This window comes from Camelus ferus, chromosome 19 (assembly GCF_009834535.1).
Source record: "Camelus ferus isolate YT-003-E chromosome 19, BCGSAC_Cfer_1.0, whole genome shotgun sequence".
Taxonomy (NCBI): domain Eukaryota; kingdom Metazoa; phylum Chordata; class Mammalia; order Artiodactyla; family Camelidae; genus Camelus; species Camelus ferus.
The window spans coordinates 15,667,472-15,694,817 of NC_045714.1; the positions used below are offsets into that span (position 1 = coordinate 15,667,472).

At 40.7% G+C, this 27,346-nt stretch overlaps 1 protein-coding gene across 4 annotated transcripts in view; it reads left to right on the forward strand.

The window, feature by feature from the left end:
* LOC102520095 (tyrosine-protein phosphatase non-receptor type 20) overlaps window positions 1-27,346 on the forward strand; it is a 91,638-nt gene that overhangs the window by 3,414 nt on the left and 60,878 nt on the right. Inside the window, exons 3-5 of one of the 4 annotated variants that reach the window (XR_001365388.2) lie at window positions 2,037-2,177; window positions 4,608-4,753; window positions 4,900-5,460. Coding sequence is in view for 1 of the 4 variants with exons in the window: in XM_032461678.1 (XP_032317569.1) it covers window positions 26,080-26,113 (34 nt within the window). In the remaining 3 variants the exon portion in view is untranslated. Of the gene's footprint in view, window positions 1-2,036; window positions 2,178-4,607; window positions 4,754-4,899; window positions 5,461-25,963; window positions 26,114-27,346 lie in introns of those variants that run through there. The other 3 variants (XR_001365389.2, XM_032461681.1, XM_032461678.1) reach the window with 3 other exon arrangements.

The window sequence follows — 27,346 nt, forward strand, 5'->3', positions numbered from 1 at the left end:
AGGCGGATAACATCATCCAGGCAAGAGCTGACGGGGCTTGAGACAGGAGTAACAGAGGAGTAGACGGTAGATTCCAGGAATGGTAGAGGATGAGACCAGTGTCTGTGGGTGGTTTGGAAAGGCAGCCTAGTGACTCCCAGTGTCTGGCTTGTACACTTGAAAGGAAGAAACCTAATTTGAAAGGAAAGATTTCAAGGACATGTTGGATGTGGAATGCCTGTGAAACTTGTAAAACAAGGAAAGGGGAGTGATCCAAGGGTGTATCAACAGAGGAATGGTTTGAGAATGAAGGAGGGGATAATTGTTCTCTCCATGAACTGACCTGACCACAGCCAGCTCGGGGAGTGAAGGACCTGCAGTCATGTCCCATGAGGAGGGATAGTGAATCCTGAGTTGTCAGGATGGAAAAGAAATGGCAAAGGGGCAAGTGAGGGACCACGGTCTGCACATCTTTGAGGACAAAGGGAGTGGAATGTTCTCTGGGCCTGAGAGACTGAAGTGGGACCCATGCGTATCTATCTTTAGGAAGGCAGGTTTCAGCTTCTGAGCGTAAGCAGTTTGTCATGAGAGCACTCCAAAAATGATGAGACTACAGTGGAGCAGTGAGTTCCCTGTCATCAGAGGTGTGTAAACAAAGGCAGGCAATGGTGTGAAAGGGACCCCAGCTTCCAGGGGAGAGCCCTGGCAGCCCTCAGGGCTTAGCTCTCCTCTGCTGCTGAGGGAGCACAGGGCACACCCCCACTTCCTCTCCCAGACCCTCTCCGTCTTGTCCAGGTGTCTAGGGGTTTGCACAGCACTTCCTTCCCCAGAGAACTGCTTCAGTGAGCCGCACCACACACCCCTCCCTGCCCCTGGCCCCTTCTATGGGACACCCACCAGAGCCAGCCTAGCCTCATCGTTTCTGGCCTAGTAGTTCAAACCGAGCAACAAGCTATAGGACCCTGGACAAATTTGGCCTCCCCAAGTCTGTCTACATCTGTAAAATGAGGATAATAATAGTACCGAAAGTGCTAAACCTGGCCATTGGAGATATATCCCCCCCCCACCCCTGTATATTGAGCACCTACTGTGAGCTAGATATAGCAGGGAACAAACCAGAGAAAAATCTCTGCCTTTGTCAAACTTACATTTGTTGGGAGGAGAGAGGCAGAAAGAACTGATAGGCGTAATAAATGAAACCTGTATTTGCAGAAGATTCCCAACAGGTGGCCTTCCTGGGAACAAGGGACTGAGCAGCACATCCCAAACTGTGGCAGGCCAACGTCTGTCCCAGCTGGAGAACAAGGGTCGACAGAGACTCCCTCGGGGTTGGGAAGCTGGGGTCAGAGAAGATGATACATGAAAGTCCTGGCAACCCAGCCACCTGGGTGCTTATCCTGCGCAGAGCTGCAGACTTTCTCTTTCACCCTGGGCAAGTCACTTAGCCGTGAGACTCGTGCTGTGCACTCAGGGGCTGTAGTGAGCAGAGAAGGTTCCTGCCAGCCCCCCTGGAGCCTGACTGTGTAGTGGGGGCATCGAGCAGGAAGTAGGTAAAATACCAGGAGGGAGAAAAACGCTCTGAAGAAAGTGAAACAGGATGGTGGGGCAGAGATGTCTTGGGGAGGGGGAGGTGATCAGGGAGGGCCTCTTGAAGGAGGCTGTAATGGAGTTGAGGCCTGAAGACAAGAGGGACCTGGGCAGACTCTTCCAGAAAGAGGGCACTGTGGGTGCCACAAGTTCTACAGGGAGGAGCCCCATGGTTGTGTCAGGTGTCTGCAGTGCCAGCCTTAACTGCTCAGTGATGGTTAGCTGCTGGTGTTACGTGTTTTCCATCTTTCCTGATTGTTTTGAAGACTAAAAGACAATTGTAAAAACACGAGAAATGAGTGAAAATACAGAACGCAAAATTGTACCTACACTGTCTTTCATCGCTGTTTAAACTCTTATTTGCATGTTTCCTTTTGGGTCAGAGAGGATGTGGGAAAATCTTCCTTTTCAACTCTCCTGGGGTTGTCCTTGTCACGTGGTTGGGATAGCCAGTCACGCTTGTCTTGCAGAACCTCGGAGATTGGCCAGAAGTGGAAGGCGGAGGAAAGATGTAGCGCTGTAGGCCAAGAAGACCCGTGTGTCAGACCCCATTAGCAGCTGGGAGAGCTCGGAAGAGGAGGTGGCGGCAGAAGCTGAAACCGCCAAAGCCAGTAAGAGTCCTGCATGTTGTGGGTCCCCCATGGTTGGTGCTGGTGGGCTCGGCCCATGGCCCTGCCCTTTCTGGGAACAGGCTGTCAGATCACTTAGAGGCAGGTGTGAACCAGGCGATCACCCCAAGAGAACACAGTCCTCAGTGGTTGAGGATGTGGGCATGGCTCAGAGAGTTGCTGGCATTATGAGCCTGGCTGGGGAGGAGACAGAGACAGGGCGGTGATCCAGGGCAGCCGCAGGGAATCCACCACTGGATCCGAGGAGACCTTTGCAGTGCTTCGGAGGGCCAGCAGGGGGAAGCACTGCCACCTCCGGCCTGGCAGCAGGGGGCGCAGGCGCAGAGTGAGGCTCCAGTGCGCAGGCTCGCAGGAGCCGCCAGGATTGGATGGCACCTATCCCGCAGGACCCGTGGGCCTGAGAACCCAACTCGCGAGGTGGGCGGTTGGCGGGTGGGGCGGTTCGGGCGAGGCTGGGTGCGGCAGGGCCAGGTGAGGAGAGATATTGGGGGCCGGGGCGGGGAGTTGAGGGGCGTCCGCGCCGGGGTGTGAGAGGGCAGACTTGGGCCCACCTAATAGTCTTGAAGAGGCAGATGCCGCTGATGCCCAGGGGCTGAAAGGTGTGGGCTGGGGCCCCAGCCACAGAGAGGCCCCCTGGGCAGGTTTCGGGTGGGCCCTGGGCAGGGTGAGGCCAGAGCGCGCCGCAGCCTCCGGCAGAGACAGCCAGGGCGGGGTGGTGCCGCGCCGTGCTGCCACACGTGTGGGTGCTGTGCGTGACAGGTTTGGGACAGGGAGCGCTTTGGCTCTGTGGTAAAGAAAGACCTTGAACTCTCGCTGAAGCGCGTGGAACTGCTGTGATTGGTAAGAAGCCATAGTCAGGTGCTAGCTCATGGTCCCTGCTTCCTGGGCTGAGGAGGTTTGGAGGCCAGGAGCTCCATTCTCACTCAAGGACCAGTGAGGGTTTGTTGCCGAGTCCAAACTCGTTCTGCTTGCCGCATGACGGGCCAGTAAAAACAAAGGTTATTCTCTACTACAGGCTGAGTGGCCCAGAGAGAAACAGGGCATTAATTCATGATTAATTCCACAGCTATTTTTAAACACCTCCTGTGTACCAGGACTGTTCTAGAAGCTGAAAATATCTATGAACAAGATAGGCAAGGTCCCTCCTTCACGGACTTACATTCCAGGCGGGAGAGAGCCAGTCAAGGCTGAGTTCTGGGGTTTTGCCTTGCTGTTTAATGAGATGGGGAAAACTGTAGGTGAGTTAGGTTTCATTTTTGGAATAGGTGGAGTCGAGAATTATGTTTTGGGTATCTTAGGTTTGAGATGCCTAGTAGGTTTTTTCCAAGATGCAACATATGAACAATATAGTTAAAAAGAATTTTATAGGGAACTCCATACACCCACCACCTAGACCCTACCATTAACATTTAGTTGCACTTGTTTTTTCACAGATCTATGCATCTCTCGATCCCTCTCTCCATCTGTCAATCGCTTGGTGGATTTATTTATTTATTTATTTAGTGGTAAAATGTACATAAGTCACCTAGTAGGTTTTTAAGTTGAGGCATCAAACAGGCCATTGGAAATTTGAAGCTGAAGTCCTGGAGGGTGTTAGGGCTAGAACTGGCCTTTGGAGTGGTCACCATATAGGTGGTATTTAAACTAAGGGACTGGGTGGAACTACCTAGGTGGAAAGTGGATAGAGAAAAGAGAAAGGGAAGCTAAAACGAGAGGGAGCTGGTGGTCAGCCATGGTGAGTGCTACCATGCAAGATGGTTTGGCAATTAGGAGGATTTTAATCATTTTAACAAGAACAACTTTAGTGCAATAGATGGGGCCTTAAGGTCAAGTGGAATTTTGTTTTTAAGACAGAGAAATTCAGAATATGCTTATATGCCAGTGGGATTGAACTCATAGAAAGGGAGAAATATTTGAATAACTGAGGGGAGGAAACTCCAGAGCAGGTGAGTAGTTGGCTTTAAAATGGGCAGGAAATGATACTACATTGTGACTAGAGGGGAAGCCGAAAAAACGGGTGCAGGTGCAGGTAGGTGGTAGAGGCCCCATCTGTCTGTGAAGGTGGTCATTGGCTGAGAGTTAGGGCAGCAGGGGAGCAGGGAATAGATCTGTTAGAACAGGGAGGAAACACATGTGAGGGTCCCTCTGAAGAGTGGGAAAGTGAACTCACTAGGGAGATGGAGTTGGATTGCTAGGCAGTACTGAGTGCCCATTTGAGATGTGGAGTCATGAACATAAAATGAGATCATCCCAGTGGGGTTGTGGTTTCCAGTGGGGAAGTTCAGGCTTGGAAGGATGTTGTAAAGTTTAGTAGATGAGGTAATACATAGAAAACATTTAACACAATAGCAAGCACGTAATGGATGTTACCTGTTTTTGAATTCTCATTTTGTTTCTCTTTTGTTTTTACAGATGTGCCTGAGGAAGGCTGACCTTTACCACCGGACAGTGTCGTCTCCTGTGACATGTTTTCCAGTCAAACCGAAGTCCACCGCAGTTTGCAGCTACTTGGAGGTCTGGCTCCTGGTGTGGTTACATTTATACAGCTTCATAATTGAGTATGTGTGCTAAAAAGCGCCAAACTGTAGCAACCATAGCAAACAGAGCTTTCCATTTTCATGCTGACTCCTAATCTTGGACTGGATCGGCTGGGGGTTTGTCACAGTGGCAGTTCTTAAGTGTTGTTTATCTTTTATTCCTGCAGCTCATATTGGATCTGATGAAATGGGAATCTACAGGATCTACATATCTGAGGTAGTCAGGGGAGAGTTGCAGTTTCATGGGCTGTTATTTTTCCCTGACCCCTTCGGGCTATAGTATGATGCAAATAACATCTGACAGGTCTTCAAAGTGCCAGGCACTGTTGTAAACACATCACATGCATAATCTCGTTTAATTGTCACCTCAACGCAGTGAGTCAGGTACTATTGTTATGTCTATTTTTCAGATGCAAAAATAGGCTCAGAGGGGTTAAGTAACTTGCCCAGGGTACAGAGTCTGATCTCCAGTTTCTCCTGCAGACATCAACTTTTTTTTTTTAAGACGTTGACCATCAATCATCTACATTGTAGTAGAGTAAATAAGATAATGGACTGGAGCAAATTGCATGGGTTCAGAAACTGCCACCTACTAGCTACATGTCCTTGGGTAAATTATTTATCCTCCATGTGCCTTTGTTTCTTTATCCATGAAATAGGAATAACAGTACCTGCATGATAGGGTTCTTATGAAGATCACATGAGTTAATATACTTAATAAGCCTAAATTTGTGCCTGGTTGTTTAAATGCTGCTCTTGTCATCTGCCTGGTACTGCAGCCATGGTGATATGTGTACTGATTGACTCCCCTAAAATCATTTTCTGTGGGTCCTACTGTGGAGTCTAGGTGGAGTTTGGACGTGCTTCTAACTCAGGCATTATCTCTGTTTCCTCTGATTTTATTAGCTCTCTGATGGAAGCAAACCTACCAGTGCTTCTAGGTCCAGAAAACAACTTGAATTTCATTCAGATTCATCTGACCAGTGATATTCATTTAACTTGTCCTGGCATTAGAGTATGTCGTAAAGGGAAATGAGCCTTGGAGAGTAATATGCTTCCATTTTGCCCTTCCCAGGCAGCCTGTTAGAGGGATTTGGTTGGAAAGCCCAATGGACCACATAGCCAGTTCTGGGCACAGTGTATGGTAAATGATGTGGGTCAAGGGGCTGCACGTGAACAGGATCACCAATGATCTGTAAAATTGAAACTTACTGTGATGTGTTGCTTCCATTAGTGATTAAAAGCAACTGGTCAGGCTTGGCATGGGAGGCCAGTGAAAGTTCTAGACGACGTTTTCTGGTAGACAACAGGGAGAGTAAATGCATGGTATAAAGTAGTGGTTCCCAGTGGGTTTGCGTCAGGATAATCTGGAGAGTTTTGTGAAGCTTTGCAGAATGATAGGCTTCACCTCCACAGATTCTCAGTAAGTCATGATGGGGTTCTGGATTCAATCTATTTTTTAAGAGCTCCCAGAATGCCTTGGATGTGCACTTAGCATGGGATATCATTAGTGCAAATCAGTGCTATTCAGTCCTGTTTTTTAAAATCACTGTTCATTGGGATTTTTAAAAATTACTGATGCCCTGGACTTACCCCAGGGATTCTGATTCAAGTGGTTTGGACAAGGTCTGGACATTTAATAATGGTATTTTTGGAAAAGATTCTTAGGTGATTAACCTGCAGCCACGTTTGAGAATCACTAGTATAAATAATCAGCTAGATTTCCCTTCACAGTTTAGTTATTCCTAGATTTAAAATAGATACAGCTTCAGGCATTATCTTGTTAGGAGAGTGAAAAAATTACTGTTTCTAAACTCCTCCATTGCAAATGTTCAATTTAATAATCAAGTAACAAAGAAAGATATGAATCGAGGACTGAATCAGCATTTATCACTGAGCAATGAGGATTTCATGAGGTTTTCCCTGGGAGGAATTAACATTTACTGAGAACTTTATGTGTAATCTCAATCTTAACAACAGCTCTAGGAGGTGTTTATTATTCCCATTTTGTAGATAAGAACTTTGGGGCTTAGGGAGGTTAAGTAACTTGCCCAAGATGTACACCCAAGTATGTACAGCTCCGAAGTCTGGGTTTCATTTCCTCAGTGATTCTCAACCTCTGCTGCATGGTTGGATCACCTGGGGAACTTTAATGATAGATCCTTGGCTCCCATTCTCAAGAGATTCTGACTTCATTGATTTAGTGTGGCCTGGAACTGGAATTTTGCAAAGCTCTTACAGATGATTCTAATCTGGAATCTGAAATTGGCAATCTCTGCATTATACCATGCAGCCTTCTGGGGGGGTGTTCCTAAATTTATTTATGTGTTTAATTTTATGCCAGTTTAATTTTATGGTTGTCCCTCTGTAGAGTGATGTGACGCAGTTCTTTGCCTCCATATATTCACATATCTTAGAGTCCTTTCTGCTCCTTCTTGCCTCTTAATATGTATTGAGTGCCTGGTTTTTGCCATTTTTCTTAGTGCTGAGATGTACACAGTGGTGACAAGACAGACCAAGTCACCAGCTTTGTGGTACTTATATTAAGGAGTATACACAGTAAACATATGAGCAGATAAATTTTGACTTACATACATAAGCAAACTTAAAGGTTATGAAAGGTGCTTTTAAGAAAAGTAAAACGGGGCCGAGGCCAAGATGGCGGAGTAGTAGGATGCACGTAGCTCACCCTCTCCCACAGATAGACCAAGACTCACATCCACGGACACACTCAGCCAACCAGAGGACCTGCGGAACTCTGACAGAACATTGTCCTCTCTGACAGAACAAAGATGCCAAAAATCTGGTAGGAGAAAGGAAAAAAGGAAGACGAAAAGGCAAAACAGTGCAGGACTGGTCCCGTGGGGAGGGAGCGGCAAAGGAGGACTGGCGCTCATTCGCTGGGTCTCCCCCTCTCCAATAGAGAGGCCAGTGAGACAGAGGGGGAGACTCCGAGGCTCGGATCTGTACAGAGCAGCCCTTGACTGACAGAACTAAGTTAAACAGGCACAGAGGGTCCCTGCAACACCCAGCCTGAGACCTGAGCCGGGAGCTGGGGGCTGCGAAAGGCTGCCTGAGCTGGGTGGAGGACGAGGACAGCTGCACTGAGGCAGCCCCAGGGGACTGCAGGGTGCTGTGCAACGTGGATGAGTGGGTGCACAGGACAGAACAACCTGGGTCCTCCATAAAACAGCACGGCTGATGTGCCCTGGGGGGAAGAGTGCATACCCCCATCTCTGAAAACCCACGGAAGGTTTTCAGCAAGGAGAGGCAGGGCTCAGGTGCAGCTGCCATATCCTCCGGCGCTTGGCACCCAGGTGGGGGCGGGGGGCGAAACCTGAATCCACACCTGGGGGCTCGGCACCCTCAGAGGCCAGACAGTGACTTGTTTGCAGCCCAAGTCAGGATCCTTCCGCCCTGATGCCTCGCAAAGTTCGCACTGCCCGAACAAACAAGGAGCTGAGTTTGGGCATGGAGCAGGGGCGGGGCTGTTCTGCGGTCTTCCTGGGCCCGCCTGTGGAGCGCCATCCCGGGGCAGAGCGCACGGCGTTGCAGAGCTGCAGAGCGACCAGCTCCGGGAGACGGCGTGTGGCCCCTAGCCTTTCCCGCAGGAACGCTGTGCTGGGAGGGGGCGCGATGGGCTTGCCAACAGGCACTGGGAGCAGCACAGATGAGGGCGCCAAAGGAGGGCCTCTGGAAACAGCAAGTCGAGCTCACCAAACAGGGCGAAGACAGAAAGACTTATCGTTAAGAGCACAGTCTCCAGGAGAACACTCCCTCCCCCTTTTTTTTTTTTCTTGAATCTGTTTTTACGTGTTGTGTTTTCTATTACCTTTTTAATTTTTATTTTTTTAACAATTATATATCCTCCCAGTTTTAATACCTTTTAAATTTTTCTTTTAAAATAATATTATTTTTAAAAATCCATGTCATCATTTTTATTTCTCTTGGTTTTGATCTCCTGTTATTGTTTATACACAGGTTTCAAATATATTTTTTTCCTCTTTTCTCTTATTTTAAAACTTTTTGAGAGATGTCTCAGCCTGATTGCTATTCTGCTTCAACTTACTCTTCAATTATTCATTATACACTGTTTTCAAACCTTTTCTTCTCCCCTTTTTCAAAATTCGCTCTTTATCATCTTTTTTTATCTGTTCTATTTTTATTACTTTTTTAATTTCTACTTTCTAAACAATTGTATATGCTTCTAGTTTTAATTCCTTTTAAATTTTTCTCTTAAAGTAGTTATATTATTATTATTTATTTTAAATCCACCTGATTTCATTTTCATTTCTTTTGGTTTTGGTCTCCTGTTATTGATTATAAATACGTTTCAAATATCGTTTTTGGATCTTTTTTCCTTTTTTTTTTTTTAAGGGTTTCTTTAAAAAGACATCTCAAGATGAATGCTAGCCTGATTCAAACTGCGCTTCTATAATTGGTTATACACTGTTTTCAAACCTTTTTTTGTCCCTTCTTTTAAAATTCTCTCTCTCCTTTTTTTTATTTTTTAAGTTTTATTCCTACATAGGCATTAGATAGATAAATAAATAAACTCTTTTAAAGACCACAATAGATAACTGATACTCCATAAGCCACAGGGCCAGAGAGAGATGAGCAAGATGAAGAAGGAGAGGAACCACTCCCAATTAAAAGAACAAGAGAAATCCCCTGAAAGAACGATCAATGAAATAGACATCGATAGCCTGCTAGATCAAGATTTCAAAAACGGAGTGATCAAAGTATTGAATGAACTAAAAAAGATAGTGTTTAGAGATATAAAATATGTCAAAAGTGAAATGGAAGCTATAAAGAAGAGCCAAGTAGAATTGGTAAACTCATTGGCTGAGATGAGAATGGATCTAAAGGCTCTGCAAAGCAGACTAGATAATGCAGAGGAACGAATTAGTGACCTAGAAGACAGGACAACAGAAAGCACCCCATCAGACAACTGCAAGATAAACAAATAAAAACAAATGAAAGAAACATAATGGACCTATGGGATAATATAAAGCATGCCGATCTTTGCACAATAGGGGTCCCAGAAGGGGAAGAAAGAACAAAGGGGATTGAAAAGGGTTTTGAAGAAATCATGACTGAAAACTTCCCAAGCTTAAAGAAGGAATCAGATATCCAAGTACAGGAGGCTCAGAGGGTCCCAAACAGGAAGAACCCAAACAGACCCACACCAAGACATATCATAATCAAGATGGCCAGAGTCAAGGATAAAGAAATGATCCTAAAGGCAGCAAGAGAAAAACAAAGAGTGAGTTACAAGGGAACCCCCATAAGGCTCTCAGCTGATTTCTCTACACAAACACTACAAGCCAGAAGGGAGTGGCAAGACATATTCAAAGTCCTGAATGAAAAACAGATGCAGCCTAGTATACTCTTATCCAGCAAAGGTATCCTTTAGAATAGAAGGAGAGATAAAGAACTTCACAGACAAGCAAAAACTAAGAGTTTAGCAACACTAAACCCATGCTAAAAGAAATATTGACAGGTCTACTCTAAACAAAAGCAGAAGGATGCTACAAAAATGAGAAACTCTTAACTGGAAAGGTGATAACTACTATGAATTCCAAATAGAATAAACACAGAATTGTAAAAGAAGACATCTAAATCATTAAGAGTGGGAGAGGGAAGCAAGGAAAGCCACTGTGGAAAACAGTATGGAGATTCCTCAAAAGAATAGGAATAGACTTACCATATGACCCAGGAATCCCACTCCTGGGCATATATCCAGAAGGAACCCTACTTCAAAAATGACACCTGCACCCCAATGTGAGGGAAGCAAGAAAATATAGAGGTTTTTTTTTCTTTTTTAAATTTTTTGTTTTCAGTAGGATGGGTTCAAGATATAGTAATGGGCTAATAGACTTACAGAAAAGAGTAACCACAAGCTAAAAACTTACAGGGGAGTCACAAAAACTAAATAAAACCCATGATAACACAAAGGAAAATTACCAAACCACTAAAGGAAGAAGAAAGGAACAAAGAGGAAATACCAAATCAACTGCAAACATAAGTTCAAAATGGCAATAAACACTCATCTATCATTAATTACTGTAAATGTTAATGGACTAAATGCTCCAGTCAAAAGACAGAGTGGCAGACTGGATAATAAAGCAAGAACCTTCAATATGCTGCATACAAGAGACCCACTTTAGGGAGAAGGACACATATAGATTGAGAGTGAAAGGATGGAAAAGGATATTCCATGCAAATGGAAAAGCCAAAAAAGCAGGTGGTGTAGTACTAATTTCAGACAAAATAGACTTTAAAACAAAGGCCATAAAGAAAGATAAAGAAGGACATTTTATAATGATTAAAGGAGTGATACAAGATGAGGATATTACACTCGTTAATATATATGCACCCAATATAGGAGCACCTAAGTACATAAAACAATTACTAACAGAGATAAAGGGGGATATTGATGGGAATACAGTCATAGTTGGAGATTTCAACACCGCATTAACATCACTAGACAGATCTTCCAGACACATAAATAAGGCAACAGAAAAATTAAATAATACAGTAGAAAAGTTAGATTTGGTGGATATTTTCAGAGCATTACACCCCCCCAAAAAATAGGATATACATTATTTTCAAGTGCACATGGAACATTTTCCAGGATTGATCATGTACTTGGGCACAAAAGAAACCTCAACAATTTTAAGATAGAAGTTATCTCAAGCATCTTTACTGACCACAATGCTATGAAACTAGAAATCAACAACAGAGAAACAAAGGAGAAAAAAAGGAAAGCATGGAGATTAAACAATATGCTATTAAAAAACCAATGGGTCAATGAGGAAATCAAAGCTGAAATTAAAAAATACCTTGAGACGAATGACAATGACAGCACAACCACACAAAATTTATGGTACACAGCAACGGCAGTGCTAAGAGGGAAGTTTATAGCGATACAGGCCTTCCTCAAAAAAGAAGAACAATCTCAAATAAACAGTTTAGCCCACCAGCTGAGAGAACTAGAAAAAGAAGACCAAAAAACCCCAAAAGGCAGCAGAAGGAAGGAAATTATAAAGATTAGGGAGGAAATAAATAGAGATTTTAAAAGCCATAGAAAAAATCAATCAAACCAAAAGCTGGTTTTTTTAAAGAGTAAATAAAATCAACAAGCCTCTGGCCAAACTCACAAAGAAGAAAAAGGGGAGAGCACAAATTAGCAAAATAAGAAAGGAAAATGGAGAAATCACAACAAATAAAATAGAAATACAGAATATCATATGAGAATATTATGAAAAACTATATGGAATCAAACTGGATAACCCAGAGGAGATGGACGAGTTTCTGGAAACATACTGTCCACCAAGACTGAATCAAGAAGAATCTGAATACTTGAACAAACCGATCACTAGAAATGAAGTCGAAATAGCAATTTAAAAAACCTCCCTACAAATAAAAGTCCAGGACCGGACGGCTTCGCCGGGGAATTCTACCAAACATACAAAGAAGAACTCATACCAGTCCTTCTCAAACTCTTCCAGACGATTGAAAAGGAGGGAATACTCCCAAACTCATTCTATGAAGCCACCATCACCCTGATACCAAAACCAGGCAAAGACACCACCAAAAAAGAGAATTATAGGCCAATATCACTGATGAACATAGACACCAAAATCCTCACCAAAATTTTAGCAAATAGAATCCAACAACACATAAAAAAGATTATACATCATGACCAAGTGGGGTTCATCCCAGGGGACACAAGGGTGGTTCAACATACGCAAATCAATCAATGTAATACATCACATCAACAAGAGAAAGGACAAAAACCACATGATCATCTCAGTCGATGCAGAAAAAGCATTTGATAAAATTCAACACCCATTTATGATAAAAACTCTCACCAAAGTAGGTATAGACGGAACATATCTCAACATAATAAAAGCTATATATGACAAACCTGCAGCCAGCATAGTACTCAATGGTGAAAAACTCAAAAGCTTCCCACTAAAATCTGGGACAAGACAAGGATGCCCACTATCACCAGTCCTATTCAACGTAGTCTTGGAAGTCCTAGCCACAGCAATCAGGCAAGAGAGAAATAAAAGGGATCCAAATTGGAAAAGAAGAGGTAAAAGTGTCAGCTATATGCCAATGACATGTTACTATATATAGAAAACCCTAAAAGGTCGACACATGAACTACTAGAGCTGATTGAAGAATTCAGCAAGGTAGCAGGTTACAAGATTAACGTTCAAAAATCAGTTGCATTTCTTTACACTAACAATGAATCAACAGAAAGAGAAATTAAAGAAACAATCCCCTTTAAAATAGCACCCAAAGTAATAAAATACCTAGGGATAAATCTAACCAAGGAGGTAAAAGAATTATACACAGAAAACTAGAAACCATTGATGAAGGAAATTAAAGAAGACTTTAAAAAGTGGGAAGATATCCCATGCGCTTGGATTGGAAGAACCAATATTATTAAAAATAGTCACCCTGCCCAAGGCAATCTACAGATTTAATGGAATCCCTATCAAATTACCCAAGACATATTTCACAGAACTAGAACAAATCATAATCAAATTTATGTGGAACCATCAAAGACCTAGAATTGCCAAAGCATTACTGAAGAGAAAGAGGCTGGAGGAATAACTCTCCCAGACTTCAGACAATACTATAGAGCTACAGTCATCAAGACAGCATGGTATTGGTACAAAAACAGATATAGACCAATGGAACTGAATAGAGAGCCCAGACATGAACCCACAAACTTTTGGTCAACTAACCTTCGACAAAGGAGGCAAGAATATACAATGGAATAAAGACAGTCTCTTTGGCAAATGGTGTTGGGAAAACTGGACAGCAGCATGTAAAGCAATGAAGCTAGAACACTCCCTTACACCATGCACAAAAATAAACTCAGAATGGATCAAAGACTTAAACATAAGACAAGATAGAATAAATCTCCTAGAAGGAAATATAGGCAAAACAGTATCTGACATACATCTCAAAAATGTTCTCCTAGGAACAGTCTACTCAAACAATAGAAATAAAAACAAGAATAAACAAGTGGGACCTAATGAAACTTAAAAGCTTCTGCACAGCAAAGGAAACCAAAAGTAAAACAAAATGACAACCTACAGAATGGGAGAAAATTTTTGCAAATGAAACCGACAAAGGCTTGATCTCCAGAATATATAAGCAGCTCATATGACTTAATAAGAAACAACCAAACAACCGACTCCAAAAATGGGCAAAAGACCTAAACAAGCAATTCTCCAAGGAAGACATACAAATGATCAATAGGCACATGAAAAAATGCTCAATATCACTAATTATCAGAGAAATGCAAATCAAAACTACAATGAGGTATCACCTCACACCAGTCAGAATGGCCGTCATTCAAAAATCCACAAATGACAAATGCTGGAGAGGCTGTGGAGAAAAGGGAACCCTCCTGCACTGCTCTTTGGAATGCAGTTTGGTGCAGCCACTGTGGAAAACAGTGTGGAGATTCCTCAAAAGACTAGGAATAGACTTACTGTATGACCCAGGAATCCCGCTCCTGGGCATACATCCAGAAGGAACCCTACTTCAGGATGACACCTGCACCCCAATGTTCATAGCAGCACTATATACAATAGTCAAGACATGGAAACAGCCTAAATGTCCATCAATGGATGACTGGGTAAAGAAGAAGTGGTATATTTATACAGTAGAATACTACTCGGCCATAAAAACCGACAACATAGCGCCATTTGCAGCAACATGGATGCTCCTGGAGAATGTCATTCTATGTGAAGTAAGCCAGAATGAGAAAGAAAAATACCATATGAGATCGCTCATATGTGGAATCTTAAAAAAAACCAAAAAACAAAAACAAAAAAACAAAGCATAAATACTACACAGAAATAGACTCATAGACATAGAATACAAACTTGTGGTTGCCAAGGGGGCAGAGGGTGGGAAGGGATAGATGGGATTTCAAAATTGTAGAATAGATAAACAAGATAATACTGTACAGTACAGGAAAGTATACACAAGATCTTATGGTAGCTCACAGAGAAAAAAATGTGACAATGAATATATATATGTTCATGTATAACTGAAAAACTGTGCTCTACACTGGAATTTGACACATTGTAAAATGATTATAAATCAATAAAAAATGTTAAAAAATAAAAGGAATATTATAAACTTTTAAAACATTAATAAACTCTAATTTTGAGCTTTCTAAAAAAAAGAAAGAAAGAAAAGTAAAACAGGGTTATGAGTAAAGTGATCCTAACAGCAATGATGAGCGTTCCAGTTGCTCCATATCATTGCCAGAGCTACTTTGTATTGTTGTGTGTGTGTTTCATTTTAGCCTTTCCAGTAGGTATGTAGTGGTATCTTATTTATTTATTTATTTTGCATGTTTTTTGTTGACTAGTGTTGAGCATCTATTCATATGTTTATTTGCCATCCATATTTTTTTGTCAAAGTGTCTGTTGAAATTTTCTGCACATTTGAAAAAATTGGGTTGATTTTCCTTTTTTTTTTTTTTTAGTTGTAAAGGTCTTTATATGTTTGGGATATAAATAACTTTTCAGATAAGTGTTTTCCCCATCATGTCTTACTTTTGTGTTGTTTTCGCAGTGCTGTCTTTTGAAGAGCAGGTGTTTTTAATGTTTGTGAGCCCAGTTAGCAGTTTTGCTTTTGTGGCCTGTGCTCTTAGCTTCCTGAGGTACATGTTCTCTCACAGCTCAGGAAGCTGGAAGCATGAACTCAACGTGTCGGCAGGGCAGTGCTTTCTCTGAGGGTTTAGGGGAACATCTTTTTCGCCTCTTCCTCTCTTTTGGTGGTTGCTGGCAGTCCTTGGCAGTACAGTTTAATTGGTTGACACAATTCAAATCAAAGCAGTCTGCTTTTCACCCCCAAAACTCATGCCCTTACCATGTGCAGAATACATTCACTCCATCTCAACATCCTCGAGAGGCTTGACCCCTTCCAGCATCAACTCTAAGTCTGATATCTCAACAAAACTTCTCAACTCAAAACTTCCCAAATCTTATCTTGTAAATCATCTAGATCAGGTATTTGTGAGACTCTGGGTATGGTCTATACTGGGGCAAGACTCATCTCCATTTGTTTGTCTTGAAACCTAGAAAACAACGGTCTTATAGGCATAAGATAGACATTCTTATTCTAAAAGGAAGAAAATAGAAGGGAAAAAAAAGTCACAGGTCCCAAGTGAGTCCACACAGCAAGGCCAGTTTCACAAGGTTTCAAGGCCTGAGTATGATACTTTGGCTAGACCTGCCCTCTGGGCCCGTGGAGGCCCTGTTGACCTCTGAGCTGCCCTCAGTGAAGTCAGCCTAACTGACCTTGGCCTGCAGCAGCAGGTACACCCTGGGCAACTTGTTTCCTGCTTGTAGAGTACAGAAAGCCTGACAGCCCCTCTTCACTTCATTCTAGCTCTGCCCTCTTCTTTCCAGGCTAGCAGTGTTTCTGCTGGGAGGTCTGGCTGGATCCATGAGACATACACCTCATCTCTTTGGTGAAAGTTTGTCCAGCCACACCATTAGTTCTGTTTCCAGAGCATGATACCTTGGATAGGTTGAGAATTTTACAGATTGTCGAGTGTTGGTTCCTTTTTGCTTAATAATTTCTTCCTCAATTTATCTCTTTCCTCTTGCATTTTACTATAAGCAACAAGGAGGAACCATGGTCACATCTTCCACACTTTGTTCAGGAAACTCTGCAGCTGAATAACCAAGCCATTACTTACAAGTTTTACTTTCCACCCAGTAGCAAAACATAATTCAGCCAAGTTTCTGCCACTTTGTAACAAGGACCTCTTTTCTTCCAGTGTCCAAAAATATGTTCATCATTTCCTTTTAAGCCCTCACCAGAAGAACCTTTAAAGTTCATACTTCGAGCAACATTCTGTTCTTGATGATGTATGTATTCTCTAAGACTGTGGATGCATTTTCTACAGTTCCCCTTTTTTGTTGCTGACCCCTCACCAAATCGCCTTTAACATTTGTATTTCTACCAACAGTCTTTTTAAGGCAATCTAAGCTTTTTCTATCATGTGCCTCAAAACTCTTCCAGCTTCTACCATTACTTAATTCCAAACCCATTTCACATTTTTTTTTTTTTTTGGTAATTATTGTAACAGCGCCACACTTTTCTGGTATCAAAATGTGTATCAGTTTCCTAGCTTTGCCGTAACAAAGTACTACAGACTAGATGGCTTAAAAGAAAGAGAAATGTTTTCTTTCACATTTCTAGAGGAAAAATTATAAAATTAAGGTGTCAGCAAGCCCGTACTGTCTCTGAAGTCTCTGTGGAAGGGTCCTTCCTTGCACCTTTCTCATTTTTAGTGGTTGCCAGTAATCCTTGGTGTTCCTTGGCTTATAGACATATGACTCCAATTTTTTCTTTTATCACATGGATTTCTTCCTCTGTGTCTGTGTCCACATTTCCCTTGCCTTATAAAGATACCAGTCATTGGGTTAGGAACTCATCTTCACTTGATTATACCTGCAGATACTCTATAAGTTCACATTCACAGGTACTGGGGGTTAGGACTTCAAAATATCTCTTTAGGGGACACAGTTTACCCATAGCAATCACACAGGAGAAAATCTAGGTGACCTTGGTTTTGGCAATGAGGTTTTAGTTACAACATCAAAAGAAAGAAAAAAATGTATAAATTGAACTTTATTAAAATTAAACACTTTTGTGAAAACTCCTGTTAAGAAAATAAAGACAAGTCATACACTGGGAGAAAATGCTTGCAAAACACCTACCTGATAAAGAACTTGTTATAGAGTTGGAATCATACAGTATATAGTCTTTTCAGATTGGCATTTTTCCCTTAGCAACATTCACTTAAAGTTCCTCCATGTATATTTCTGGCTAGATAGCTTATTTCTTTTTATCACTGAATAATAGTCCATTGTATGGATATTCCACAGTTTATCCATTCAACTACTGAAGTACGTCCTAATTGCTTACAGTTTTTGGTGACCATGAATAAACCAATATAAACATTTGGGTGCATATTTTTTGTGTGGACGTAAGTTTCAGATCAGTGGGGTGGCTCTCTAGGAGTGAAATTGCTGGATCATATCACAATACTGTTTAGCTTTGTAAGGATCTGCTAAAACAGTTTTCTAGAGTGACTGTACCATTTGTGTTCCCAGCACTGAATCCACATCCTTACTGGCATTTGATATTGTCACTTCTTTGAGTTTCAGCCATTCTGATTGTTACGTAGTAACATCTTATTGTTTTAACTTGCAGTTCTCTAATGACACGTGATGTTGAGCATCTTTCCATATACTTATTTGCCATCTGTACATATTCTTTGATGAGATGTCAGTTTAGCTCTTGGTTTTTTTTTTTTCTGCCTGTTTTTAAATTGAGTTGTTTTCTTATTGTTGAGCTTTAAGAGTTCTTTTAAGCCACCCAGTTTGTGGTACTTTTGTTCTGGTAGCCATTGGGCACCAATACGGTTATCTCCTAGAAGTTATTTATAGTTTTTTGTTTTGCATTTAGGCTTATGATCCATTTGGACTTAATTTTTGTGAAAGTGTAAGGTCTATGTTTAGATCTTTTTTTTTTTTTTTTTTGCATATGGATGTCCAGTTGTTTTAATACTGTTTGTCAAAAAGAATATTTTTTCTCCATTTAGTTGCTTTTGATCCTTTGTCAAAGATCAGTTGACTCTGTTTGTGTGGGTCTATGTCAGGCTCTCTGTTTTGTTTCATTTATCTATTTGTCTGTTCTTTTACCAGTACCATGCTGTCTTGATTACTGTAGCTTTATAGTAAGTCTTGAAATTTTTAGTGTTGGTGTTCCGGCTTTATCCTTCTTCAGTATTTTGTTGGCCATTCTGGATCCTTTGCCTTTCCATGTACACTTTAGAGTGAGTTTGTTGATAACCACAGAATAATTTGCTGGGATTTTGATTGAGATTGCATTGACTATAAATCACATTGGGAATAATCAAGAGCTTAGCAATATTGATTCTTTCTGTCCATGAACATAGAATATCTCTCTGTGTATTTAGATTTTTGATTTCTTTCATCTATTTTGTAGAGTTCCTCATATAGATCTTGTACATATTTTGTTAGATTTTTACGTATGTATTTTATTTTGGAGGGGCACTAATGTAATGTTATTTATTTACGATTCCAGTTCATTGCTGATATACAGGACAGGAACTTACATCTGTGTATTGACTCCATGTCTTACAACCTTGCTGTAATTGCTTATTAGTTCTAGGAGTTCTCTGTTGTTATTGTTGCCTCTTTGGGATTTTCTTCATAGACAGTCATGTCATCTGGGGAGAAAGCAGTTTTATTCCTTCCTTCCAAGTCTGTGTGTCTTTTCTTTCCTCCTCTTGTCTTGTTGCATTAGCTAGGACTTCTGCCATGAACTCGAATAGGAGTGGTAAAGAGCACATCCTTGCCTTGTTTCCCATCTTGGAGGAAAGCATCTAGTTCCTCCCCGTTCAGTGAATCACCTGTAAAGTTTTTAGTGGATGTTCTGTATCAAGTTGAGGAAGTTCCCCTCCTTGAGTCCTAGTTTTCTGAGAGTTCTTATAATGAATGAAATACAGATTTTGTCAGATTTTTTTCTGCATATGTTAATATGATGGTATGATTTTTCTTCTTTAGCTTGTTTTGTTGCATTACATGAGTTGATTTTTGAATGTTGAACCAAACTTGCATAGCTGGCATAAGTTCCACTGATTGTGGTATATAATTCTTTTTATACTTTGTTGGGTTCAGTTTGCTAATACTTTCGTTGAGGATTTATGTATCTGTATTCATGAATGGTGTTGGCCTGTGGCTTTTCTTTCTTCTAATGTTTTACCTGGTTTTGGTGTTAGGGCAATGCTGGCTCCATAGATGAGTTAGGAGGTGTTCCCTATGGCCTTATTTTCTGGGAGAGATTTAAGAGGATTTGTACAGTTTTTGCCTTAAATATTTGGTAAAATTCACTAGTTAAATCTTCTGGGTCTGGAATATTGGAAGAGTGTTAGTCATTAATTCAGTCTCTTTAATAGACATGGGCCTGTTCAGGAGACTTACTTTTCCTTTCATGAGTATTGGTAGTTTCTGTTTTGTAAGGAGTTGGTCTCTTTAAGTTACCAAATTTGGAGGCAACATAATATTCCTTTATTATTCTTTTAATGGCTGTGGAATCAGTAGTGATGGCCCCTCTTTCATGTCTGATATTAGTGATATCTAGTATCAGTAGTCAGTAATTTACTCACTTTTTTCCTTGGTTATCCTGGCTATCAGTTTATCAATTTTATTTATCTTCACAAAGAACCCGCTTTTGGTTCATTGATTTTCTCTATTGATTTTCTGTTATTGTTCTCACTTATTTCTGCTGTAATTTTATTATGTCTTTTCTTTACTTGCTTTCTTTAATTTCCGAAGGTGGAAGTTTAGTTGTTGATTTTATGTCCTTTTTTTTGTCTAGTATATACGTTCAGTGCTATAAGTTTCTTTCTAAGCACTGCTTTTGCTGCGTCTCTCAAAATTTTATAAGTTGTATTTTCATTTGCATTTAGTTCAAAATATTTTTTGATTTCTCTTGAGACTTCTTTGGCCTTTGTGTTAAACACATGTTGTTTAATCTTCAGCTGTCTTTCTGTTATTTGTTTCTAGTTTAATTTCACTGTGGGCTGACAGCATATTTTGTATGATTTCTACTCTTTTAAATTTGTTAAAGTGTGTTTTATGGCCCCAAATGAGACCTGTTGTGAATGTTCCATGTAAGCTTGAAAAGAGCATGTTTTCTGCTGTTGTTAAATGAAATATTCTATAAATGTCAATTGGACACAGTTGATTGCTGGTGTTGATCATTTCAACTATGTCCTTACTGATCTTCTGCCTGCGGAATCTGTCAGTATGGTAGAGGGTGCTGAAGTCTATAGCTGTAGCAGTAGACTTGCTCGTTTCTTTTTGTAGTTCTGCCACTCTTGCCTCACACACTTTGACACTCCGTTGTTAGGTGTATGCATGTTAAGGATTGTTAATGTCCTCTTGGAGAATGGACTGCTTATCATGTAGTGAGCCAGCTCTCTGTCCTTGGTAACTGTCCTTGTTCTGACGTTCACTTTGCCTGCAATTAATAAGCCAGTCTAGCTTTCTTTTGATTAGTGTTAGCATGCTGTATCTTTTCCCTTCCCTTTAGTTTTGGTCTGTCTTTATCTTCATATTTAAAGTGAGATTCTTACAGACAACTTGTAGTTGGGTCTTCTTCGTGCATGTATTTAGACCATTCACATTTAAAGTGATGTTAGCACAGTTGGGCTAATGTCTACTGTGTTTGTTGTATACTTGTTGCACTTACTGTTTCTTTATCTTCTCCCATTTTTCTGCTCTTTCTGATTTTAAATGTTCATTTTGTGATCAGTTAAATCATTTTATCTCCTTTTAATTAAAAAATACTGTTTTTAGTGATTGCCCCAGTGTTTGAAGTACACATTTACAGCCAATATAATGTATTGTCCAATAACACTGTGCTGTTTCACAGGTACTGCAGTTACCTTGTAACAGAGTAGTCCCAACTTTCTCCTGCTGTTCTTGACAATACTGCTGTCATTTTCATTTATCCATGTGCTGGAGTCACCCAATACATTGTTGTTTTTATTACTTTGAAATGTTACTTATTAGATCAATTAAGAATAAGAAAAATAAAAGATTTTGTTTCACCTTCATTTATTTCTTTTGTGTTGCTCTTCATTTGTGTAAGTTTCAGTTTCTGACCTCTAGCACTTTGTGCTAAAAAAGAAATCACCTTCTTTTACCCATCTCCTGAAAAGCAGATCTACTAGTGACAAATCTCCTCAGTTTTTGTTTGTCTGAGAAAGTATTTGTTCCTTTTTCACTTTGGAAGGATAATCTTACTGGATACAGAATTCTAAGTTGGTGGGTTTTTCTTTTAACACTGAAAATAGTCCGCTCTGTAGTCTTCTGTTGTAGCGTCAGGCTCACTGCTTCTTCCCTCACCTACGTCCAGTCTACTGATGAGCCCATCAGAGGTGTTCTTCATTTATGTTACAGTGTTTTGGGTTTCTAGCATTTTGTTTTGGTTCTTTCTTAGTTTCCATCTCTTTGTATACATTTCCCATCTGTTCTTGCACATCGGCTAACATTTTCCATTAGAGCTCTCAGTTATTTGAAATCTCTGTATGGCAATTCCAATATGTGTGCCGTGTTGAGTCTGGTTCTCATGCTTGCTTTGTCTCTTCAGATGTTGTTTTTTCTTTCAGAGTGCTTTGTAATTTTTGCTGAAAGCCAGACATGGCGTGTTGGGTAATAGGAACTAAGACACTTAGGCTTTCAGAGTGAGTATGTATGTTAATTAATCTAGGTTCTCTTTATGTTTTCTATAGCTGTAGGTGCCAGAGGCTGAAGTTTATTGTAGTTTCCTTGTTTTTTCCCCCTCTTTTATTGTCTTTGGGTTTCCCTACAAACTCCTTCTCAAACAGAGTTTGTGACTTGCAACTTTTTCACTTAGAGTTCACTGCTAACATACTGAAGCCCAATTGATACGGTAGGGTTTTGAGGATGAGAAGTACTGTATAACCTAATGATTAAATTTCAGGGTTTTTTTAATTGGGCTTGAGTCCTTGGGATATGACATTTAGAAGTGTTTCTTATTCTCTTTTCCCCGATACATGAGACAGGATGGCTAGAGGGGGCTAGAGTGGGCCAACTCTCCTTCCTCCAGGTCAGATAAGGCTCTAGTCACATACCTTTCCTTGGAGGGCAGGCCTCCATTGTGGCGAGTGCTCTAGGTGCATTTCAAGATGGTTACTTTTCCCCTCCCTTTGTCAGAAACACAAGAGTATTTTCCTCCACTCTTCCCCATGAGAACCTGGTGGTGCAGCATGGCAGTGCCCCACTGACAGTGGAAGACAGGGAGAATGTGAACAGATGAAGTAGTGGTAGTAGAAAGGTGAAACCTTTATAACTTCAGTGGCTCAGGAAGAACACAGAACACAGTGCTTTCATACAAATAGGATGGTAAGGACCCATGAAGAGTGATAGTTCTCTCTCATTTCTATGGTTGATGGGTAACAACTATTTTTTAATGTTTAAACTTTCATTAATGACTTGATTTTTTAAGTTATCAAATAATTATCTTTTATTTTTCTTTTATGGAAGTAGATTATTTATCTTTTTATGGATTTTTAAAAATAGCTTTTTTGAGGTATAATTATGTGTAAATATCTTAATCTCGTGAATAAAGACAATTTCATTGCTTCCTTCCCAGTCTGCATACCTTTATTTCTTACTCTTGCCTGATTGCATTGTCCGGGATTGCCAGTGGCTCTTGAGGTGGCCCTTCAGCACTTCATTCCTCCCGGCTTCATCCCCCACGCTCCACACACACATTACAGGCAATGAATGTTAAACTACTGAACAAGAATGAAGTTTCCTAATGGTAACTTTACTTTCTGTATAAATATTGCTTATCTTTATAATCAGAAAAAGCAACAACATCGTTTCTTAAAAAAAAAAAAAAGACTAAACTAGAAACAATTGCTAAAAGTTATAAAACATGTTAAATAATTAATAATAGTCCAAGAAGCTTATGCTGGCAGAGTGGTCACAGGAAACATAAATCTCACAGGAAGGAGCTCTTACCCCTGAGGTGCCTTCAGGAAGGGCAGCGAGATTATTCAATACTGAGCATGTGGGGGTTTCATTCCCTTCTCTCCAGGCCAGTATAGGTCTCTGAGAGTAGGGGGAGATAGAACTTTCAAAAGAATTGAATTGGAAGTAGCCTCAGCCCTGGAGGTCGGAATTACTGGGGCACAGTGCATCTTGCATCTCACATAAAGTCAGTATGAAGAAATGGCCTTTGCTAGCATCTGCTTTAGTTCTGAGAGAGTTTAAGATAAATTGAAAATAGCATTCCAACTGAGAATTGAGAGTGTATATGGTATTCATTGGCCCTTCTATGTCACTCTTAACTCCTGAAGAAGAATGTTCTGCTTTTGTTGCCTGGTCGAACAAAATACTTGTGTTTTCGTCCTCTTCTGATCACGTGAGACCAGTTTGTGCCATGTTGGAGCTTTTTTCCTCTATCCTCAGAGCTGTATCCAAAAACAAGTGGTACTTGTTTTAGACGTCCCCCTTCTCAGGCTTAGTTCCCTGGTTTTGTACACACAGCACCTCCTCCAGGAGCTGGAGGGACATCTTTAATTTAGGGGTCTGACTTCTGAGTTCTTGAGGTGGCCATGCAGACTGGTGATGCAGACACATTTTTCACAGAATTAACTAATTAGCCCATCAACCACTTCTTGAGTGTCTAAAATGTTACTGAAGATTCAAAAATGAAAAAGTTACAGTTCCTGTCCTCAAATGCTTGTGGTCTAACCTGGGGAGATGTGTCCAAGAAAAACCAGAAAATAAGCACTGATTTGGGCTTGCTTAGCCAAAACATAGGGGGAAGTGGGTAATACAGTAGAAGCTTTCAGCTATTTCCTGAAAAGTTTTATATTGCTTTGTAAAAAAGTGAAGATTCTGTTTCTATTGTGTAATTTACTTCTGTAGACCTCACAGACTGCCTGGGTGTCAGTACACACTTGTCAGTGGTGAATTGTACGGTCTTACACTACTACAGATTTACCACAGTAGCTGTGACTCAAAAATTAAATTAAATGTTAATCGGTTCAAATGTAATAGAGGAGAAATTCATCCAGTTTGGTTCTTGTACTTCTGTAGGGTTATCTCAAACTCACTGCACTAACAGACACACCAGAAATGGACATGTGTTTCTGATCAAAGCTGTTTGCTCTGGGAGCTCTGCTGACTTTCACAGAAGATTTGAAATTAGTGACTGTTGGTGTGGATTAATACGGAGTTCGGTCTGCTCACCTGTGTGCTAGAGAGATCTTACTAATGTGTGTGTGTGTGTGTGTGTGTGTGCGTGCGCGCATTTATATAAAGAAGATAGGCTGCTTGGGTGCCATTCACATGTTTATTTGGGGGAATGCGGTGGGTAGCACATTTCAACACTGGTATTTAAATAGAGTCTCCGTTTATCAGGGAGCATCCTGACGGAAGTTCATTTTAGCTATCTCTAATTCAGATTGCGCCATTTAAAATATTCTCAATCATGTATTTGGGAGGCAGAAGCTTGGGTCTCATCCTTGGGGGATTTTACTTAACAGTGAAGTCTTTAACTTTTCAGTGTTATTTCCAGGGGAGGCCCATCACTTAAGTCCATTACCTCAGTACCAGTCACAAGGCCACTGCTGTCCTTTAAAAAGAGAGAGAGAGGGATTGTTTTTCCCCTTTATCAAAGAAGAATTTTCAAAAAATTAAATATGTGACTCATTAAAATTTGAAATGAAACCATGATAAGGACTTTATTCAATTTATTTATTAATGAAGCAGCCAGGAAGGGGACAAAGGTAGTTCAGAGAACATTTTGAGGATCTGGGTTTCTATACACATTTTGAATGAATGTTAAAGTAAGAATGCTGTATTAGGTTTTAAAAGCCTAGTTAATATCTGACAGGGCAATGAATTATAATCTTTGGTATTATCTTTCCTATCAGACAGAAATTATTCATAGCCCTACTGGGTGAAAATCTATAAGTTAACACAATAATTTCACTGAATCTAGGCCTTTTAATCAATGGTAAACAATGAGTTTTACAAAGTACAATTTTTTTACATAATTAATCCTTGGGAGGCCCTTAAACATCATCCTCATATAACATTGAAAGGATATGCCACCTGTGTTTTTGCCTTACTTCCATTTTTTAAATAATATTTCTTAACATCCTGTATCTCAAATTTTGAAATACATGTTTTAAAACATTAACTTTTAGATTCAGATTCTAGTAAACTCATTTCATTTGCAAGTAACTAATGGAAATGTTGCCAGACACCTCCCCCCTCCAAAAAAACCCCTCTAGATTTTAATCAATGGGAGCAATGTAGCATCATCTTACAGACCTATTATGGCACAGATTAGAGGAGAGAAAGATGCTTATCCTATGTGAGGGCTTTTTATGGATTGAACATGAACTCCTTGAAGACAGGCTCTGAAGTTAATTTTTATCCTTCAATATCGAATCCCCAGCCCCTAATTCAGAATAAGGTGGCCTTAAAAGAATTAACTCGCTGAGTGACAGTGAATAAATAAATGAGTAATAATATGTCAAAACTGAAAACTCGAGCTGTCTAACAAATTCTTTTATGTTGTGTGTTTAACCAGGTGAACAACAGTTGTGTGCTGGCCCCAGGATACTAATTAGACCTGCTGCCTGACTCTCAGAACATAAGGCCCAACACCTCAGAAACCTGCCTGTGTCCTCTGGGCGTGGGGACAACATGTCTTCACCCGAGGACGCCACAGCAGAGTCTGGTAGGCTCGTGTGCACTGCGTGCTGGGAAGGTGTGGGGGTAGGCGGGGCCGGAGTGGCCCTTGTCAGACAGCAAATGTGTGTTGAGCCACCTGTAGGTCTGTTACCTGCACATTGGGAGTCACTGTGTCCGTGGTGGGGCCCAATGTTCTGCGTCTCTGAGAAGCCACCACACCTAGTGGCAAGGGTTAGACTCTTGTGTTTTATTTCACTCTGATGAAATAATGTTTTTTTTTTCTGATCGTAGATGTGATCTGTGTTTATTGAGGAAATACTTATGTCCTTTGGAAAGTACATAAAAGCACAAAAGCACAGAGAAGGATCTGGGCGCGCAGTGTTAACGCAGTGGTTTAATTAGATGGCGCTGCCCCCAGCAGCCCGTGCTGCCATCGTCTCGCCTCAGACACGAGCAGCTTGCCCTCGGCTTTCACCCTTCCTTTTATACCTTTTCCCGTCCCTTCTGTGTTCAGCTCAGCTCCTGCGCCTCTCCTCCCCTGCCGCTGTGTGATCAGTGTTGCTCCCTCCCACTAGAGGTTTAAGCCAGAGTTCTACACAGAGCATTTTCTGCCTGGCTGCTTCTCTAGCCTTGCAGGTCCGACCCCAGAAGTACTTCTGGCCCTGTTTACATTCTGAAAGCCTGGAGGCAGCCTTCTTTCTCATTATGATAGTACTTATTCATAGCACGTATGTTGTCTCCAGTTTTTTTTTTTCTTTAATTATAGATACTATATTGACAGCATGTTAATATTTATAGATTTTATTCTTTGATTGACTTCTTTCTTTAGAATAAATTCTCCAGATTGGGATCCCTGAGCTAATGGATCTGAATTTTGTATTACTTTTACTACTTACTGCCATATTATTTTTAGAAGAAATTAAGCACATTACCAGCAATATACCAGTTGTACTGTAACCTCACCATGTTTGGTGTCATCACAGCGAAAAGAAATGTGGTTGACTTAGTTGCTGTGAAATGGTGCCTTGTGCTTTCTTTAATTCCTGTGATTCCTGTCCAGGATTATTTATTTACTTTCGTGTAACATGATTTAAAAAAAATCTGCTTGATACTTTTTCCTTTTTGAACTAACTGTGCACTGACAGTTCTATTAAGTTAATAATCTTCAAAATTTCTATTCAAGAATCTGATGAAATTATAAATTTTGCTGGAATCTTTCAAAATGTAATTTTGACTCAACTTCATTCCTGTTGTATCCTAAACACTCCATGACTTTGTT